The sequence below is a fragment of the Lipotes vexillifer genome, unplaced genomic scaffold, assembly GCF_000442215.2.
Source record: "Lipotes vexillifer unplaced genomic scaffold, Lipotes_vexillifer_v1.1 scaffold977, whole genome shotgun sequence".
In the NCBI taxonomy this organism is placed as follows: Eukaryota; Metazoa; Chordata; class Mammalia; order Artiodactyla; family Lipotidae; genus Lipotes; species Lipotes vexillifer.
This window is the reverse complement of record NW_006783088.1, coordinates 5951809-5972551: the sequence shown is the minus strand read 5'-3', so window position 1 is coordinate 5972551 and position 20743 is coordinate 5951809. Positions and strand designations below refer to the sequence as shown.

Below are 20743 nucleotides of genomic sequence, written 5' to 3'. Positions count from 1 at the left end.
CTGATCTTTATGATTTCTTTCCTTCTACTAACTTTGGGTTTTCTTTCTTCTTTTTCTAGTTTCTTTAAGTGTAAGGTTAGATTGTTTATTTGAGATTTGTCTTGTTTCCTGAGGTAGGATTGTATTGCTATAAACTTCCCTCTTAGAACTGATTTGTTGCATCCCACAGGTTTTGGATCCTGGTATTTTTGTTGTCATTTGTTTCTAGGTATTTTTTTATTTCCTCTTTGATTTCTTCAGTGATCTCTTGGTTATTTAGCAGTGCACTGTTTAGCCTCCTTGTGTTTATGTTTTTTACTGTTTTTTCCTGTAACTGATTTCTAATCTCATAGCATTGTGGTTGGAAGATGCTTGATACGATTTCAGTTTTCTTAAATTTTCCAAGGCTTGATTTGTTTTTTTATTTTTTTATATACATTTATTATTTTATTTATATTTATTTTTGGCTGCGTTGGATCTTCATTGCTGTGCGTGGGCTTTCTCTAGTTGCAGCGAGCGGGGGCTACTCTTTGTTGCAGTGCGCGGGCTTCTCACTGCAGTGGCTTCTGTTGTTGCAGAGCATGGGTCTCTAGGCACGTGGGCTTCAGTAATTGTGGCATGCAGGCTCAGTAGTTGTGACTCTCAGGCTCAAGAGCACAGGCTCAGTAGTTGTGCACGGGCTTAGTTGCTCTGCAGCATGTGGGGTCTTCCTGGACCAGGGCTGGAACCCATGTCCCCTGCATTGGCAGGCAGATTCTTAACCACTGTGCCACCAGGGAAGTCCTCCAAGGCTTGATTTGTGACCCAAGATGTGATCTATTCTGGAGAACGTTCCATGTGCACTTGAGAAGAATGTGTATTCTTCCTTTTGGGGGTGGAATGTCCTAAAAATATCAGTCGATTTGGTCTATTGTGTCATTTAAAGCTTATGTTTCCTTATTTATTTTCTCTCTGGATTATCTACTGGTGTAAGTGGGCTGTTAAAGTCCCCCACTATTATTGTGTTACTGTTGATTTCTCCTTTCATAGCTGTTAGCATTTGCCTTATGTATTGAGGTGCTCCTATGTTGGGTGCATAAATATTTATGATAGTTATGTTTTCTTCTTGGATTGATCCCTTGATCATTATGTAGTGTCCTTCTTTTTCTTTTGTAACTGTCTTTATTTTAAAGTCTATTTTATCTAATATGAGAATTGCTACTCCAGCTTTCTTGTGATTTCCATTTGCATGGAATATTTATTTCCATCCCCTCACTTTCAGTCTGTATATGTCCCTAGTTCTGAAGTGGGTTTCTTATAGACAGCATATATATGGGTCTTGTTTTTGTATCCATTCAGCCAGTCTTTGTCTTTTGGTCGGAGCATTTAATCTATTTACCTTCAAGGTGATTATTGATATGTATGTTCCTATTATCATTTTCTTAATTGAGTTTGTTTTTATGAGTCTTTTTCTTCTCTTGTGTTTCCCACTTAGAGAAGTTCCTTTAGCATTTGTTGTAAAGCTGGTCTGGTGTTGTTGAATTCTTGTAGCTTTTGCTTGTCTGTAAAGCTTTTGATTTCTCCATCGAATCTGAATGATATCCTTGGCAGGGTAGAGTAATCTTGATTGTAGCTTTTTCCCTTTCATCATTTTAAGTTTGTCCTGCCACTCAACAAGGTAAAACAGAACCCCAAGAGGAAAACAGAAAAGCCTTGTCTGTGGTGGCCAGAGTTTAGGTGGAGGTGGAACTTAGGCAGGGGCCAGGTTTAGGGTGGGGCGAGACCTATGCAGGGGGGTGGGGGTGCAGGTGATGTTTGAGCATGGGACAGGGCCTGGTTCAGGACCCGCACCTGGTTCAGGACCCTCGCAGGCAGAAAAGGCCTTGGGGTCAGGCCCTAAGTGTGTGTGGGGGGGAGTCGACATTCAAGTGTGGGGCGGAGCCTCTGCTTAGGACCTGCCCAGAAGCAGAGAGGCAGCACGTCCAAAGGGGTACCTCTGGAGTATGGAGTTCCAGAGTTTGGAGGTAAGTCCCTGGGTGAGGGTGTATGGGTGGGGGTTTTGCCCAGCACGGTTGGAGGTGGTCTACCACTATAGAGGTAGGGCCCTGGGTGTAGGGGTGGGGCTTGGGCTCTGCGTGTCAGGAGGGAGACTCCAAGGGCAGAGGATTAGGCCCCAGAGCCCAATAGGCTCTCTGGTGCTTAAGTGGACAGGGAAAGTGCTGGCTGCGTTCCTCTCCATTCCTCTGTGCCCCGCCCCCCACCGTCTCCCCCAGGGTCTCCCCCATCCCCACTGGACCCCTAACCGTGGGTGGGTCCCGCTGGGTGTAGGAACTCCTCCCCTCCCCCAGCCGCCCCTCAGGGGTGCCGGTCCCATAGATTCAGCCTTTGCTTTTGCTCCCCCTTCCCTCCCTCCCACTCCCTCAGGACCTGCGTGGCTGGAGGGGGCCTCGGTGGGCAGAGGATCAGGCCCGGATCTCAGCAGGCTCCCGGGGGCCCACGTGGGCAGGGGAAACCTGGCCACTCTCCCTTCTGATTCTCTGTCCTCCCAATGGTCCCCCAATTTCCCCTTTCGGGTGTAGGATCCCTTCCCCTCCCCCAGCCACCCCTCAGGGGCACCAGTCCTGTCCCGCCTCCAGTTCTTCTCGCCCCTCCCTCCCCCACACCCCACTTCCTACCCTGTCGCTGGGGGTTCCTCCCGTCCCTTTAGGTGTCCATGGTCCCCCACCAGCGCCTGGTAGGTGCCCTAGTTGTGCGGAGATGCAAATTCCTCATCCTCCTAGTCCGCCATCTTGACTCTGCCTCCTTTCCAGACTTTAGGCTTGATTTATTTATTTAATTCGAGTGTCCTTCCTTGACTCTGTTCCCGTATGGAATGGATCTTGATCTTACATATCCTTGCCAAAACCTTTGTGCAGTTTACCACAGAGTAAAGGGTTGAAGGGTTGACCTCTATACTACAATTTTTTTAAATGACCTTCTAGATCCTTCTAGGAAAGAAGATGGTACTAAACATGTATCCTTCCTTTCTAAATGAACAGTACTTTAGGATAAATAAATAATTGATGATAAAAGTCTCTTTATAGGAGTATTCCAACTAATAAACTAGGAATGATCATTGCAGCCCCTAATTAATTTATGGCAGTGATTACCACTGGCTGCTACCATCACAAATAGAGAGACAGTATGTGTGTACTCTTGGAAGTTCTCACTACCACCTATGAAATAGTTTTGGCCCCACTCCTCCCCAAAAAAGTCAATCCTGAATCCAGTCAAGCCTCTAACTACCAACTTACGGGAAATACGGGGACAAAGGAACATGTCAGATGGTTCCATGAGGATGCAATAAGCAGAGTCCAGTCAGTGTGAAACTACAGGATAAATACCCTATATTTCTTGTACAGAAATAAATTTTAAAAATTAGGTGGTGGACTCTAGAGATCAAAAGAGACTTAAGGAATACATCAGCCATTTGCAATGTGTGAACTTTAGTTAGATTATGATTAAAACTGTAAAAGCAAAGCAAAGTTTTATAAGACAGTTGAGGGAAGTAGGCACACCAGATGAATACTTGATGCTATTAAAGAATAATTTTCAATATTTTAGGCCAAAGTTTTTCAAGTTTATCTTTTAAACATGAGGTTGTATCTTTTAGAGGTAACACTGAAAAACTTACTTGTGAAATTATATAGAGTCTGGGATTTGCTTCAGATTAGCATGGATGAGGGTTTAGATGAAATAGGATTGGCCATGAGTTGTTGATAAATGTTGAATCTAGCTGATGAGCACATGGAGTTCATTATACTGTTCCCTTTATTTGTATATGTATTTGAAATTTTTAATTATAAAATACCTAAGAGATGTAATCACAAAAGTGAGCAAAGAAATGACATAGAAAATGAGTAGGTAAATTTTTTTAATTGATATGTCTTAAACTAAAAATATATTTGTTTAAGTAATTAAGTCAGATACCCCGTGGATGAGTTAGATAGATTCAGACACAGTTAAATAATTAGTGAATTGCAAGCTTTGTGCAAAAAATTACCTGGAGTATTATAGAGACAAGGAGGTAAAGAAATCAACAGATTCAGGAAGTACCATGTATCCCAAGCTGGGTAAATAAAAAGAAATCCACACCAAGATACATTATAACAAAGACAAAGATATCTTAAAAGCATCTGTTTCAGTCAGGGTACTGTCAGGAAAACAGAAACAACACTAGGTATTTCAGAAGAGCACACTGAATTTAGAGAATCGATTACAGCCGTACCTAGTTTTATTGTGCTTCTCTTTATTACGCTTGGCAGATGCTGCATTTTTTGCAAATTGAAGGTTTGCAGCAACCCTGTCTTGAGGAAGTCTGTTGGCACCTTTTTTCCAGTAGTATTTGCTCACTTCATCTCTTTGTGTCACATTTTGGTAATTCTCACAATATTTCGAACTTTTTCATTATTATTATTTGTGTTACGGTGATTCTGTAGCCAGTGATCTTTGACGTTACTACTGCCACTCACTGAAGACTCAGGTGATTGTTAGCATTTTTTAGCAAGAAAGTATTTTTAATTAAGATATGTACATTGTTTTTAAGACATAATGCTATTATTGCACACTTGACAGACTACAGTATAGTGTAAACACAACTTTTATATGCACTGGGAAACCAAAAAGTTGGTGTGACTCGCTTTATTGCAATATTCCCTTTATTGTGGTAGTCTGTAACTGAACCCGCAGTATCTCTGAGGCATGACAGTACCTTGTGGTGGAGGGCTGAAAAAGGGAAAAGGAAACAGGTAAACCAGAGATATTAATTGTAAGGAATGAGAAGGTAAGCATTTGAGATTTTCAAGATCTGGAGTCCACGGGAGAGGGCTCTGAGCGAGCTAGACTTCCTGCTTCTGAGGAGGGAGCATGGGCTGGCTCCTGGGTCTGGGAGTGCTGGAAGAAGCTGGAGACCAGAGTTCTGCCCACAAAGTGCTGTTGCCAGAATGACAGTGACGGGAGCAGCATTCAAACTGGCAGAAAAAGTCCCTTTCCCTTTTACCTTCCAATCCCCTAGCACATATGTTTGCAGAACCTAACAAGAAGCCAGCTAGCAAAGGAGAAATGTGGTTTGCAGAGTCCCAGCCACAGTATCACAAAGCAGATTATAGAATTTTGGATTTGCATCTGAGAGAAAATAGCTTAAGAAATATGACAGCAGCCATTCATTCATTTATTCATTCATTCAACAAATATGGAGCAAAGTATTGTACCAAATATTTTTCAGGTGCTTGACATAAATCAGTGAAAAAAATTTAGACCTAGATCTCTGCCCTCGTGGGGACAGAAAGGACAGATCACCCATAGAGAAGAGATGACTCAAATGACAGCCTGTTTCTCATAGCAGCTATCTAAGCCAGATGACAGTTTTGGAAGTATACTGGGCCCGCTAGAATTGTGCACCCTACAAGGAGGGAAGAATAAAGGCACTTAAAGATAAAGAACTGGAAAAAGTTGACCAAGAGCCCCATCCCAAAGGAACTTTTCTATATGATAGCTAGAGAAGGATTGTCTGAGACAAGGGAAGATTCACTAAGCAAATAAAATTATACAGGTATACAAACCCAAATGAACTCTGTCTGTAGAAAACAATTTGTGGGTTTTTAAAATTTATTTATTGTTAATGTTTTATTTTTTTAACATCTTTATTGGAGTATAATTGCTTTACAATGGTGTGTTAGTTTGTGCTTTATAACAAAGTGTATCAGCTATACATATACATATATTCCCATATCTCCCCCCTCTTGTGTCTCCCTCCCACCCTCCCTATCTCACCCCCCCAGGGGGTCACAAAGCACCAAGCTGATCTCCCTATGCTATGTGGCTGCTTCCCACTAGCTATCTATTTTACATTTGGTAGTGTATATATGTTCTTGCCACTCTCTCACTTTGTCCCAGCTTACCCTTCCCCCTCCCCGTGTCCTCCAGTCCATTCTATACGTCTGTGGCTTTATTCCTGTCCTGCCCCTAGGTTCTTCAGAACCTTTTTTTTTTTTTTTTAGATTCCATATATATGTGTTAGCATATGGTATTTGTTTTTCTCTTTCTGACTTACTTCACTCTGTATGACAGACTCTAGGTCCATCCACCTCACTACAAATAACTCAATTTCGTTTCCTTTTATGCCTGAGTTATATTCCATTGTATATATGTGCCACATCTTCTTTATCCATTCATCTGTCGATGGACACTTAGGTTGCTTCCATGTCCTGGCTACTGTAAATAGAGCTGCAGTGAACACTGTGGTACATGACTCTCCTTGAATTATGGTTTTCTCAGGGTATATGCCCAGTAGTGGGATCGCTGTGTTGTATGGTAGTTCTATTTTTAGTTTTTAAGGAACCTCCATACTGTTCTCCATAGTGGCTGTATCAATTTACATTCCAATCAACAGTGCAAGAGGGTTCTCTTTTCTCCACACCCTCTGCAGCATTATTGTTTGTAGGTTTTTTGATGATGGCCATTCTGACTGGTGTGAGATGATACCTCATTGTAGTTTTGATTTGCATTTCTCTAATGGTTAGTGATGTTGAGCATCCTTTCATTTGCTTGTTGTCAATCTGTATATCTTCTTTGGAGAAATGTCTGTTTAGATCTTCTGCCCGTTTTTGGATTGGGTTGTTTTTCTGTTTGATATTGAGCTGCATGAGCTGCTTGTAAATTTTGGAGATTAATCCTTTGTTACTTCATTTGCAAATATTTTCTCCCATTCTGAGGGTTGTCTTTTTGTCTTCTTTATGGTTTCCTTTTCTGTGCAAAAGCTTTTAAGCTTCATTAGGTCCCATTTGTTTATTTTTATTTCCATTTCTCTAGGAGGTGGGTCAAAAAAGATCTTGCTATGATGTACGTCATAGAGTGTTCTGCCTATGTTTTCCTCTAGTGTCTGGCCTTATATTTAGGTCTTTAATCCATTTTGGGTTTATTTTTGTGTGTGGTGTTAGGAAGTGTTCTAATTTCGTTTTTTTTACATGTAGCTGTCCAGTTTTCCCAGCACCACTTATTGAGAGGCTGTCTTTTCTCCATTGTATATTCTTGCCTCCTTTATCTAATATAGGGTGACCATATGTGCGTGGGATTTTCTCTGGGCTTTCTGTACTGTTCCATTGATCTGTATTTCTGTTTTTGTGCCAGTACCATACTGTCTTGATTACTGTGGCTTTGTAGTATAGTCTGAAGTCCAGGAGCCTGATTCCTCTAGCTCCGTTTTTCTTTCTCAAGATTGCTTTGGCTATTCGGGGTCTTTTGTGTTTCCTTACAAATGGTGAAATTTTTTGTTGTAGTTCTGGGAAAAATGCCATTGAAAGTTTGATAGGATTGCACTGAATCTGTAGATTGCTTTGGGTAGTATAGTCATTTTCACAGTATTGATTCTTCCAATCCAAGGACATGGTATATCTCTCCATCTGTTTGTATCATCTTTAATTTCTTTCATCAGTGTCTTACAGTTTGCATACAGGTCTTTTGTCTCCTTAGGTAGGTTTATTCCTAGGTATTTTATTCTTTTTGTTGCAGTGGTAAATGGGAGTGTTTCCTTAATTTCTCTTTCAGATTTTTCATCATTCGAGTATAGGAATGCAAGAGATTTCTGTGCATTAATTTTGTATCCTGCAACTTTACCAAATTCATTGATTAGCTCTAGGAGTTTTCTGGTAGCATCTTTAGGATTCTCTATGTATAGTATCATGTCATCTGCAAACAGTGACACTTTTACTTCTTTTCCAATTTGGATTACTTTTATTTCTTTTTCTTCTCTCATTGCTGTGGCTAAAACTTCCAAGACTGTGTTGAATAATAGTGGTGAGAGTGGACAACCTTGTGTTTTTCCTGATCTTAGAGGAAATGGTTTCCGTTTTTCACCATTGAGAACCTTGTTGGCTGTGGGTTTGTCACATATGGCTTTTATTATGTTGAGGTAAGTTCCCTCTATGCCTACTTTCTGGAGAGTTTTTATCATAAATGGGTGTTGAATTTTGTCAAAAGCTTTTTCTGCATCTCTTGAGATGATCATATGGTTTTTATATTTCAGTTTGTTAATATGGTGTATCACATTGATTGATTTGCATACATTGAAGAATCCTTGCATCCCTGGGATAAATCCCACTTGAGCATGGTGTATGATCCTTTTAATGTGCTGTTGGATTCTGTCTGCTAGTATTTTGTTGAGGATTTTTGCATTTGTGTTCATCAGTGATATTGGCCTGTAGTTTTCTTTTTTTGTGACATCTTTGTCTGCTTTTGGTATCAGGGTGATGGTGGCCTCGTAGAATGAGTTTGGGAGTGTTCCTCCCTCTGCTATATTTTGGAAGAGTTTGAGAAGGATAGTTGTTAGCTCTTCTCTAAGTGTTTGATAGAATTTGCCTGTGAAGACATCTGGTCCTAGGCTTTTGTTTGTTGGAAGTCTTAATTTCAGTGCTTGTGATTGGTCTGTTTATGTTTTCTATCTCTTTCTGGTTCAGTCTCAGGAGTGGCTAAACTGAAATACTGGAGAAATGTACATTTGAAAGTGGGATGATCAGAGTTAAGGTATTCAAATGCCCTTTTAGTGTTCAGGAGGAGTGAGTTAATATATTACTTGGACTTTGTTACGTTAAATATTAAGTAGAGATTTAAGGGTAACCTTTAAAAAAAATGTGCAACTCCCAAACCTCTGAGGGTAAAATAATGAAGTAAGAACAGGAGGACCAAAAAAAAACAATCCAAAAAAGAAAAGAAAATCAATCCAAGAAAGGGCACCAAAAAAAAAAAAAAAAAGAGGAAAAAATGTATTCAAGAATCAGCATAAAAAGAAACCAATATGATAAACAGTCTTTATACAGATCTGTAATATGACAGTCACAGTAATGTCAAATTGGAAACTTTTTAAAGGAGCTACATGTTTTTAAGTCATACCTAAAGCACAGTAGAAATGTTAATGGGAAAATACTAATCAAAAAGGAATATACTATCAAAAGGAAGTAGCTATAGTTATATTAATACCTGGAAATATATATTTCAAAGCAGAAAAAATTATTAGGGTCAGAGAGAATGAGCACATAATGATAAAGCTTTAATTCACCAGAAAAACAATATATACTGCTTCTAACCTTATACATATGCAATAAAAATAACCTCAAAATACATAAAGCAGAAAATGATTGATTTAACGAGAGAAATTGACAAACCAACACACACACCTTTCTCTAACTTTGATAAGCCATTCAGTCTGTCTGAATTTATATTCATAAGTATATTAGTCTGTGATTTTCTTGTAATATTTTGTCTAGTTTTGGTATCAGGGTAATAATGACTGTGTGTAATGTGTTGGGAAGTGTTCCCTACCCTTATTTTTCTGGAAAAGATTGTAGAGGATTGGTATTATATCTTCCTTTAATGTTTGATAGAAAATTCACCTTTGAGGCCATCTGAACAGCGAGTTTTCTTTGTGAGAGATTTTTAACTATAAACTCAAATTCTTTAATGAGAGTATTCAAATTTTCTTTCTTTTTTTTTTTTTTTTTGCGGTACGCGGGTCTCTCACTGTTGTGGCCTCTCCCGTTGCGGAGCACAGGCTCCGGACGCGCAGGCTCAGCGGCCATGGCTCACAGGCCCAGCCGCTCTGCGGCATGTGGGATCTTCCCGGACTGGGGCACAAACCTGTGTCCCCTGCATTGGCAGGCGAACTCTCAACCACTGCACCACCAGGGAAGCCCTGTCTTTCTTCTTGAGTGAGCTTTGTTAGTTGTGTCTTTAATTTGTCTAGTTTATCTAAGTCATTGAATTTATTGGCACAAAGTTGTTCATAATAGTCACTTATCATTCCATTAATATCTGTAGGATTTGTAGTAATGTACCTTCTCAATTCTTATCTTGGGACTTTGTATCTTTTCTCTTTTTTTCCCCAGTCACATTGACTAATAAAAGTTTTATCAGTTTTTATTGAGCTTCCCAAAGAATGAGTTTTTGGATCCATTGATTTTTCTCTATTGTTTTTCTGTTTTCTCTTTCATTGGTGTCTGCTCTTATCTTTGTTACCTCCTGTATTCTGCTTGCTTAGAATTTAATTTGACAAGTTTTTTGTTTGTTTGTTTTTTAGTTTCTCAGTATCTAAGTTTAGGTTACTAATCTGATCCCTTGCTTTTCTAATGTAGGGGTTTAGTGCTAAAAGTTCGCTCTAAATTCTGTGTCAGCTGCATATCACATGTTTTATTTGTCATATTTTCATTTTCATTCAGTTTAAAATGATTTATAATTTTCCTTCTAATCTCCTCTTTGACCCATAAATTATTTAGAGGTGTGTTATGTGGTTTCAAACTATTGGGTATTTTCCAGATGTCTTGCTTTAATTGATTTCTAATTTAATTACACTGTGGTAAATCAGTATACTTTGTATGATTTGAATTATTTTAAACTTATTCAGACTTGTTTTATGCCCCAGAATATGATCTGTCTTGATAAATGTTCCATAAGCACCAGAAAAGAATGCATCTTCTGCTGTTGTTAGACTGTTCTAGAAATGTCATTTAAGTCAAGTTGGTTGATAATACTCTCTATATATTCTTTATATTTACCGATTTGTTTTGTCTACTTCTGTCAATTATTGAGAGGTACGTTGAAATCTACAGCTGTAATTTTGAATTTTTTATATCTTATTTTAGTTTTATATATATATATATATATATAAAAAAGAGGCACCTTGACCAGTTGGGTTTATCCCAGAAATACAAATCTAAACAGTCTAACTTTAGGAAAATCTTAAATTTCATCAACCAAATTAAAGTAGAAAAATTATGAAATCATTTTAGTAGATTGCATCTGATAAAATTCAGTACACTCATGATATAAACCTAATGCAAATTAAGAATAGAAAAGTATTTCCTTAATCTGATGAGAAGAATCAACAAAACATCTTCATCAAAGATAATTGTTAATGGGGGAAATATTTAAAATAATTCTTTGAAATCAGGAAAAAGAATGCCCACCACTACCACTTGTTTTCAGCATTGTACTAAAAGTCCTAACAAGTATAGTAAATCAAGAAAAAGAAAGTAATGGCATAAGTATTAGGAAGAAAAAAAATGTTATTCAGAAATGATGTGATTATCTACATAGCAAACCTAAAAGAATCTACAGACAAATATTTAGAAATAACAATGTTTTTATCGAGGTGGCTGCCTGTAAAGTCAATAAATAAAAATAAGTTGCATTTCTATACAGCAGCAATAAATATTAGAAAACATAATTTTTAACATGTATTTACTTTGTTACAAAAATATAAAGTTCCCAGTACTAAATCTAACAAAAACGTCGTCAGACTTAGGTGCAGAAAGTGATCAAACTTTATTGAAAGACATTTTAAAAGACCTAAATAAACAAAGATATGTAATGTTCATGGATAAGAAGACACACACCATAAACATGTCAGTTTTCCCCAATTAGATTTATAGAGTCAATCCTATTGTAATCAAAATAACAACAGGGTTTTTTTTATGGCACTTAAAAAGCAGATCTTTACATTAATATGGAAGGGTAAAGAACAGACATAACCCTCTTGAAAAGAAAAATAGGTTGTGAGAATTGCCTTACTTTTATGAAAAATTACAAGACATTATGCCACTTGCTCAAGGAAGAAGCAAAAATAATGAGGGGAACTAAATAGGAAGCCCAGAAAGTCTAGTGTACACAGACTAGTGTACACAGAGCTGTGGAAGATCAATGGGGAGACGGGGGACTATTCAGAAGGCTTGCTGGGGCAATTAGTTAATTTCAATCCTCACCTCACATCATACACAAAAAATGAACTCCATGTGAATTAAGGACTCAAATATCAAAAACAAAACTTTAAAAATTAAAATAAACTGTGGGAGATGATCTCTCTGGCCTTGAAGTACAAAAAGATTTCGTAAAGAAGATATACAAGCATAAGCTAGAGAAGAGAACGTTATTAAGTTCAACTACATTAAAGGTTAAAATTTGTTAATTAGAGACATTTTTTAAATTAAAGTAGCTAGAGTGAGAGAAAATTCATTTAACACATTTAACCTACAAGGATTAATATGCAGAGCATGTAAATAAAGTGATGAGAAAGATAAATAATAAAATAGAAAAATGTGTAAAAGATATTAACAGACATTTCACAGAAAAAAGATATGTATGACCAATAAACACAAGAAACAATTCTCAGTCTCACTAATAATCAGGAAATGCAAATAAAGGCTACAGTAAGATGCTGTTTTATCCCCACTGATAATACCAAGAGTTAGCATATAGAGTAAGAGGCACTTTTAAGCATTTCTGATAGCACTGAAACTTGTCATAACACCGTTAGGAAGCAATTTGGCTTTCTCTTGTTAATGTTGGACATTTGCGCATCCTCTGACCCAGCAGTTCCACTCCTAGGTATCTAGACTAGAGAACCTCTTTGTACATCTATTGGCAATGGGAAGCTAACTTAAAAACAAGAAATAGGGCTTCCCTGGTGGCGCAGTGGTTGGGAGTCTGCCTGCCAATGCAGGGGACACGGGTTCGTGTCCTGGTCTGGGAGGATCCCACATGCCGCGGAGCAACTGGGCCCGTGAGCCACAACTACTGAGCCTGCGCGTCTGGAGCCTGTACTCCACAGCAAGAGAGGCCGCGATAGTGAGAGGCCCGCGCACCGCGATGAAGAGTGGCCCCCGCTTGCCACAGCTAGAGAAAAGCCCTCGCACAGAAACGAAGACCCAACACAGCCAAAAATGAATAAATAAATAAATAAATTTATTAAAAAAAAGAAAAAAAACAAGAAATAACTCAAACCCTCCCATTTACAGAAAATGTATAAATACGTTATAGTATATTCACTTAATGGACATTTAATTGTGCAGCAAGGAAATTTAATGAACTGAAACTACATACAGCAACGTGGGTGAATCTTAGAGGGCCGAATAAAAACACCAAGTCCCAGAAGACTGCTTACACCATGTTTATAATGCACAGGAAGAAGTAAACTAAGTATTGTATTGTTGGAGCAAATATGTGTGTGTAAGTGATAGAACGGTGTTTAAAAAGAGCAATGGAGGGCTTCCCTGGTGGTGCAGTGGTTGAGAGTCCGCCTGCCGATGCAGGGGACGCGGGTTCGTGCCCTGGTCCGGGAAGATCCCACATGCCGCGGGGCGGCTGGGCCCGTGAGCCATGGCCGCTGAGCCTGCGCGTCCGGAGCCTGTGCTCCACAACGGGAGAGGCCACAGCAGTGAGAGGCCCGCGTACCGCAAAAAAAAAAAAAAAAAAGCAATGGGATAGCATTTGCCTCTGGAGAAAAGACAAGAGGATGGCATAGTGTTAAGAACATACAGGAGAAGCAGGTTCATTCTTTAGTAGGGTAGCGGTTTCTGGAATATTCATTATTTTATGCTTTACAGCATACATGTATATTTTATATAATTACATATTTGTTGTATGTGTATATATATAAATATGTTCTTCAGTATGTGTCAGATATTGGCATTAAAGAAATGTAATTTTATTTTCTTAAAAAAAGGATCCTTTTGGGAAGCCAGTCAGAAGAATCAAGTCATAAAGAAGGAGGAACACATCAGGCTAGCTTCAGATTTCTGTGCAGCACCATTCAAACCAAGAGGCAATGGAGCAATACCAGCAAATTATTCAAGGAAAGAAAGAATGAGCCATGGTTTTATATCCAGCCAGCTGTGCTTCAGGCATAAAGGCTAGAGACAGAAAGTTCTGAACTTATATGATCGTATTTGTTTGCTAGGGGTGCCATAACAAAATACTATGGACGGCGTGGCTTAAACAATAGAAATTTATTTTCTCAGAGTTCTGGAGGCTACAAGTCGGGGATCCAGGTGCCGGCAGGGTTGTTTTCCTCTGAGGCCTCGCTCCTTGGTTTGCAGTTGGCCACCCTGTTGGCACCTCTCGCCGTCATCCCTCTGCACACACGACCCTGATGTATCTCTTCCTCTTCTATAAATCCTTCACATAAATCCAGTTATATTAGATTAGGGCCCCACAATAATGGCCTCATTTTAACTTAATCAGCTCTTTCAATACTTTATTTCTAAATAGTTACATCTGAGGAACTAGAGATTTGAGACTTCAGCATATGAATTTGGGGGGACACAGTTCAGCCCATAACAACAATCTCAGAGAATAATGTTCCCATCAGCCCTTCTTAAGAAAACTACTAGAAGATAAACTTCAGCCAACCAGGAGATGACTAGGGAAGCCGCACAAAAGTAATGTCAGTGATCAAGGACTATATTTAACTGTAGAACCAATACAAAAACAAAGGCAGGAAATTGGGTGATAGAACAGAATATAGATGCTATGTGCCCTGACAATGAAAAATGATAAAATTACCAAAAAATTAGATTGGAAGACAGAAAGAAGATAGGAAGCAGGGTAAGTTTTCTGATTGCCTCATCTGTAATGGCTGGGAGTTAGAGACCGCCCATCAGAATGAAATAGACAGGAAAATGCAAAATTAAACCTAAATTAACCCAATATTAGACCTAAATTAAGTACTAAAGTTTTGTATATGATAAAGGTAGCATCACAGTGGGGGAGAGAGGAGTTACTCATTAACTATTATTGAGACAACTTAGTAGCCATCTAGAAAAATAAATTAAATTGGAGCCATATCTTCTACCTTACAGCAAGTTAAATTTTAAGTGGATCAAAGGTTAAAATGTGAAAAATGAAACTACAGGTGTTCTGGGGAAAAAAACATGGTAAAAATTCTTGATAACCTTGGAGTAAACAAGACCTTCCTAACTGAAAATCCAGAAGCCATCAGAAATAGATTAATGAACTGAATGAACTATGTAGAAATTAAAACCTTTATATCACACAAAGCACCATAAGTCCAAAGGCAGACTTGAGAAGCCTAGGGGAATGTATCTGTAATTCATATACAGGCAAGGGACTAATCTCCCTTATACCTAAAGAGCTTTCTCATATAGATAAGCTGAAGACCTCACAGAAAAATTGAACAACATAAGAACAGGTCGTTCACAGAAAAGAAATACAAAAGGCTGTCAAACATGAAAGGATGGTCAGCTCCATTCATAAGAAGGGATATGTAGATTTAAACCGCATTTTCACCTATCAAAGATCCCAGGGTTTAATAACAGACTCCTTGGTGAGGCAATAAAGAAACAGGGACATGTGTATATTTCTGGTGGGATATTAAATTGCTATCGTCCTATGGAAGGCAGTGTGGTGCTTTCTATCAAACTAACATGTGTATCCCCTTGATACAGCAAGTCCACACTGGAAATGTATCCTACAGATGCACTGCACAGACGCAAAATTACACCTATACAAAGTCATGTTTGCAGCATAGTTTTTAATAGTGAAGAATTGGGGGAGAGAGGAATATTCATTAATAAGGACCTAGTTAAATAAATAATGGTACTTCCAAACAATGAAATACTATGCAGCTGATAACAAAGGAATGAAGAGGCTTTCTGCACACTGATGTAGAAAGATCTCTAAGGTGTACTGTTTAGTGAAAAAAGCAAAGTGCAGATGAATGTTATCTCTTATATAAGTAATAGGCTTATAAAGCAGGAGAGATAAGTCTGTATTCATATTTGCTTATATAAAGCATAAAGAAATCCTAGAAGGTTACATAAGAAACTAAAAATAGTATTTACTTGTATATAATAGTGACAAGGATGGCAGGGAGGTTTTTCATTGTATAACTTTATATAAGTTTTGGTTTTTGAAACGTGAATGAATTGCCTGTTCAAAAAGCTAAGTAAATTTAAATATAGAAGAACATGGGCATGAAATATAGTTCTGCTACTTAGTAATTGAGTGGACTTGGACAAGATATTTAACCTCTCTGGATCATAGTTTTCTTATCTATAAAAAGACTGTAATGGTAGAATCAAGCTTATAGGGTCGTTATTAGGATTAATAAGAGGATGAACATGAGTGTATAGCAGACCGCCAGGACCAGGTAAGTGCTCAGTTAAATGGTCATTAACTTGTGCTACTTGTGCTACTGTTCTTAATCTTGGTGGTAAATTAGTGTGTTATTTAAGAAGCATCAGCCTTAGCTGACCATTCCTTTGTAGAACCAGACGTCCTGGGTCCTTTCCAGCATGGCAGCCCTCTACTGGAGAGTGAAAGGCCAAGGAAAGAAGGCGATTGACTGCCTGCGCCAAGCCCTGCACTATGCTCCACACCAAATGAAGGTGAGTGCAACTCAAGAGGTGTGAATTTCCATCCCTCAGTCCTTTCCTTTGCCCACAGTGGTTCATTCTGAGGTTTCAACAACCTTCCTCATGCTCAGCCTATAAGAAAATGGCAAAAGGCTAAGATAGGGCGGAAAAACTTATGACCCCACTTGTGCCACCACAGGCCTGTGAATTACACCCACTATTGTGCCTTCCCTACCCTCAGCAAGATGGAACATCAGGGAATGGCTTCAAGATCACTGTAAAACATTATATCAGGCACAGGCATTGCCGAGTTCTAAATGCAGCTCTGCCTCTCACTAGGTGTGTGATCTCAGGCAAATTCTTAAACCTCTGTGACCCTATTAATGACATGCACTCTGTGGGTGTCCAGCAAGGACAAAGATGGGTCATTTTTTCTGTTTCTTCTGTATCTCCTATAGAAGAACCCAGTGATGTAGAACAATGCAATACAGATAGCAGTTGCTCAGGTAACACATTTAAAGGGAATAAATATTTGTGATATTAATAAATATTTGTGATAATGATACTGCTACTTGATCAACCCATCATTCTGTGCTCTGTACTGCTAGGCGATAGGGAAGGGTGAAGACTCTGGATCAGGGGTCAGGGAACTTTTCCTGTAAAGGGCCAGGTGGTACAAATTTAGGGTCTGAGGCCAGACGGGCTGTGTTGCAGCCACTCAGTTCTGCCATGATAGCGTGAAAACAGCCACAGAAATACCTAAGGGAATGGGAATGGTGTGGTCCAATAAAAAGTTACAAAAGCAGGCAGCAGGCTGGACTGGCCTGTGGGCCACAGCTTGCCAGCCCCTGCCTCAGGCAGTGCGGCAGTCCTTGCAGAAAACCCCTTGGCTCTGTGACGGCATGCCCCAGAGTGCGGGCTGTGCAGAGCATCGGGCCACCGACTTCCCTTACCAAGCTGCAGCGCGACCAGGAGCTTGCACCAGGATGGAAGCCAACAAGCGCACTCAGCAGGTTTTTACGCAGCTGACATGTTTGTTTTTTGAGGCAAGTCTCACTCAATGAAAGAAGAACTGCGTGGATAGGCTGGGGCGCGCTCCTTCCCTATCACAGCCGCGTAGCAAATGGCAGCCTCCCGCGCTGAGTTGCACGACTCTGCCATTCACCGGGAAACGCTGACCACATTACTTACGATCACCAGAGCCGAGAATGAAAGCTCTTCCCTTCTCGCCTTCTCCTTCCTCCCCCAGGACGTACCCCTCATTAGCCTAGCCAACATCCTGCACAACGCCAAGCTCTGGAACGACGCCGTCATTGTGGCCACCATGGCAGTGGAGATCGCGCCACACTTTGCTGTGAACCACTTCACACTGGGCAACGTCTACGTGGCGATGGTGAGGTTGGCCTGTGAGCGGAGCACACCAGCTCTGCCACCTTCTCTCGGGCACATCTTCTTTGATTTCAAACCCTCTTTGACTGTGTCAGTGTCCTCCAGTGTCCTGTAAGTTTTGCGTCTAAAACTGTTAGCTCTCCACCAAAGGTTTATTTTATAGGTAAGGCGTTTGTGAGTTTTTAAAATAATACAGGAAATTCATCCACGTATTTGCAACTATGTAGTTCCGCACCTTAAGTTTTTAACAGTAATAGAGTCAGATTTACCTGCAGTTTTCTAGAGACGTCACCTGTTCCAGAAAACCTTACCTAACCCTCCACGTGGACGGACACACTCTCGTGCTTTCTTACTGCAAGGTTGGGCTAGGTCCCTACGGTTGCACTCATGATGCCCTGTGCAGATTTCTCTTGTACTTTCACCTTGTTTTATAATTTTTGTTTCAAGTATTAGTCTCTCCCCCTAGACCAGGAGCTCCTTAGAAAGAGACTCCTCTTCATCTCCCTGTTCCTAGCACTTCACAGGGTTTGGCACATAGTAGGTGCTCACCAAAGCTTTGATGAATGATGGAATGCCACTAGTTTCATGGGATACCATTTACAGATAAAATGGCAAAGCCATCTTGTTCAGAACAAGGACCAATTTCAGAACTTAAAGTCCCAGGGGTCCCCCAGAAGCTGTCATAGCCGAATTTAAGAAGAATTGTGCCATGCACTTTCATCCAAAGCTTGGGGTCCCACATGGGGCTCTTCCCATGGTACTCTCAGTAAAGGTTAATAGAATGAGCAGCTTCAGGCTCTAAGTTTTATGTGTTACCCGTGACTTCAAAGGCAGGAAATATAATTTTGGCCAGGTAGGTCTTGCTGAATGTGCAGATTTCCGTCTCTGCTTCTTAAAATTAAAGAATCTATTTTCATCCCCAGTAAATGCAAAATTTGCTGCTGTGAATGAGGAATTCTGCCTCTCATTTGGCCAGAAGGAGCCATTTAAGCAGTAGATTTGGGCTCTTCTTTGAGAGTATTAGTCTAAGTAAAAGATTAACGCCTTCACTATGGCAGTGATCATTTCCAAACCGTGTTCGTATCTTCAAGTGTTAGGGAGAATAAGAAACTGTTTCAGAATTTACAAGTCTAATTGAGATACCTGACATGACTTCCATCTTTCCAGTTAACAGTAGAAAATTCAGGCAGATGCAAAATAAGCTTTTGCCAGACATAGTTCTAGAGGTTTCTGTGAGGATTAAAGGAAGGGATTCCATAAAGCACCTAACACTGTGCCTGGCACGCAGCAGGTACTCAGTAATGTTGGTTCTTACTGTTGCTACCACAATTACTCCTATTGTTGGTCCAAACCTCTATAAACTTGATCTCCCCTTTCCCTCTGGTTCTTGGGCTCTGCCATAATTTTCTTTGTTATTTCATACCTTGGGGATGGAGGTAGTTGTTTCCTCCAGACCTTAGAGTTTTCCTCAGAGATTTAGATCCACTGAGAAAATACTGCAGGATCATCACTACCACAGATGTGCTTTTCACAGAAAAAGAAGTCACCATATATATTTAGTCTGGTGGTAGTACCCCTCTCACTTTTGTCTCTCTGCCCCTCACAGGAAGAGTTTGAAAAAGCACTGGTGTGGTACGAATCTACACTGAAGCTGCAGCCCGAGTTTGTCCCGGCCAAGAACCGAATCCAGACCATCCAGTGTCACTTAATTCTGAAGAAGGGCCGGCGCTCTCCTTAGCTCACTCCTCCCTTCTCTCCTGTCTCTCTTTTCTCATGCTCTTCAGAAGAGGAATAAGAAACCAATCATTGTCAGTATCTGCTTTTAATGATGTGTATGACAGTAACTGAGTAAGACATATAACAGGACTTTTACATATGTGGGAATTGGTTTGTTTTGGTTTTTAAGTTCCTTCTTTCCCCCAGCCAACCTCAGAAACATAAATTTCTTAAAAGGAAAATGCAGCCTAAAGATATTGTGTAAATACTGAGCCAAGACATTTCTGGAGCTGTGCTCTGTCTCCAAAACCTCGATGCCTTTAGGGCTTTTCTCAGTGGTCCAGCTAGCCTCCTCCATTTCGGAGGAGGGCGAAACCGCATTGCACATTCTCTGCTTCCCGTCGTAGCCTCTGTTGTCAGTGGAAATGCAGAAGCCCATCTGGTGCCAGTCAGTGAGAAGCAATGTTCCACGCTCTCCCCACTAGATCTCCATGCTGCCCCCAGCCTTGTCCGTTCCATGCTGCTCCGATCCAAACTCTCACAGGTAGTTTGCGGGGGAGGAAGGGGAAATGATTTTAAAAACAAAATATTTACAACAAAAACTCTTAGGATCACCTGACCTTTGTGATGTTATTTATGTTGGGGAGGGAGGGGGGCTGAGAAGGGGAAATCAGCAGTGTACAACATCGATATCATTTGTACTTTAATTACAAATCACAAGGAAACCAATAAGTTGAAATCCTATATAACAGGTTTATATATAGAGAATATGTATATTTGAAGCCCTCTACAGACTGAGTCTATGTTTTACTAATTCTTTGTTCACTGTGTTACCCATCTTGGAATGAGGCATGAGTGTCAGCTCCCTCTCTCTGAGGCCTTCAGACTTAGCCCCTCAGGAGAGTGAAGAGCCAAGGTTGAGTGTTCCGTACAATGCTTATGCCTCTGGTCCAAGGAGAGTCAGAAACTCCAGGCATTTGGGAGTCTTCAAGGGCACATACTGAGGACAAAAATAAAAGTTGTTTATGAGAATAGGTCTGTGGTGTGGTTCTTCTTTATAGAACCAGGCTCATTTGGACAGCTCTGAAGCCTAACTATAACTCTGGGTCAGATCTTCTCAAGTCCTAGGTTGTCTTTATCTTTCTTTCTTTCCACCACAGCAAGGTGTGGGGAGAAACAATCCATCACTAGGTTTTATGGTTGATGAACTTCATTAACACAATACATCTGACCAGGAAAGATGCACAGTCAGCAGATGTTCAGAGTTGATAATTGACCTTCCTGGGAAGGGAAGAATAATCTAAACCACAAAGTCAGCCCTCCGGTGAGCACTGATCCTAAAGTTCGTCTAAGTAAGCTTCATGGAGCTTTGGTGAGAGTTGTACCAGTGTGAAACTGAGCATTCCCTTTGGGACAGGACTCCACTGAACACAGGGTTTCCTAGAACATTATCAGACACCTCAAATACTGGGCCACTAAACCTGGAGCATTTGGTTCTAGCA

General features: G+C 40.1%; 1 protein-coding gene across 2 annotated transcripts in view; it reads left to right on the top strand.

Moving 5' to 3' along the window:
- The window catches only part of TTC17 (tetratricopeptide repeat domain 17), a 158042-nt gene extending 137771 nt beyond the window's left edge, over positions 1-20271 (top strand). Inside the window, exons 23-25 of one of the 2 annotated variants that reach the window (XM_007455810.1) lie at positions 16050-16169; positions 17386-17529; positions 19132-20271. In XM_007455810.1, coding sequence (XP_007455872.1) covers positions 16050-16169; positions 17386-17529; positions 19132-19263 — 396 coding nt within the window. In that variant the 3' untranslated portion in view covers positions 19264-20271. The remainder of the gene's footprint in view (positions 1-16049; positions 16170-17385; positions 17530-19131) is intronic. The other variant, XM_007455811.1, reaches the window with a different exon arrangement.
- Positions 20272-20743: the final 472 nt, after the last annotated feature.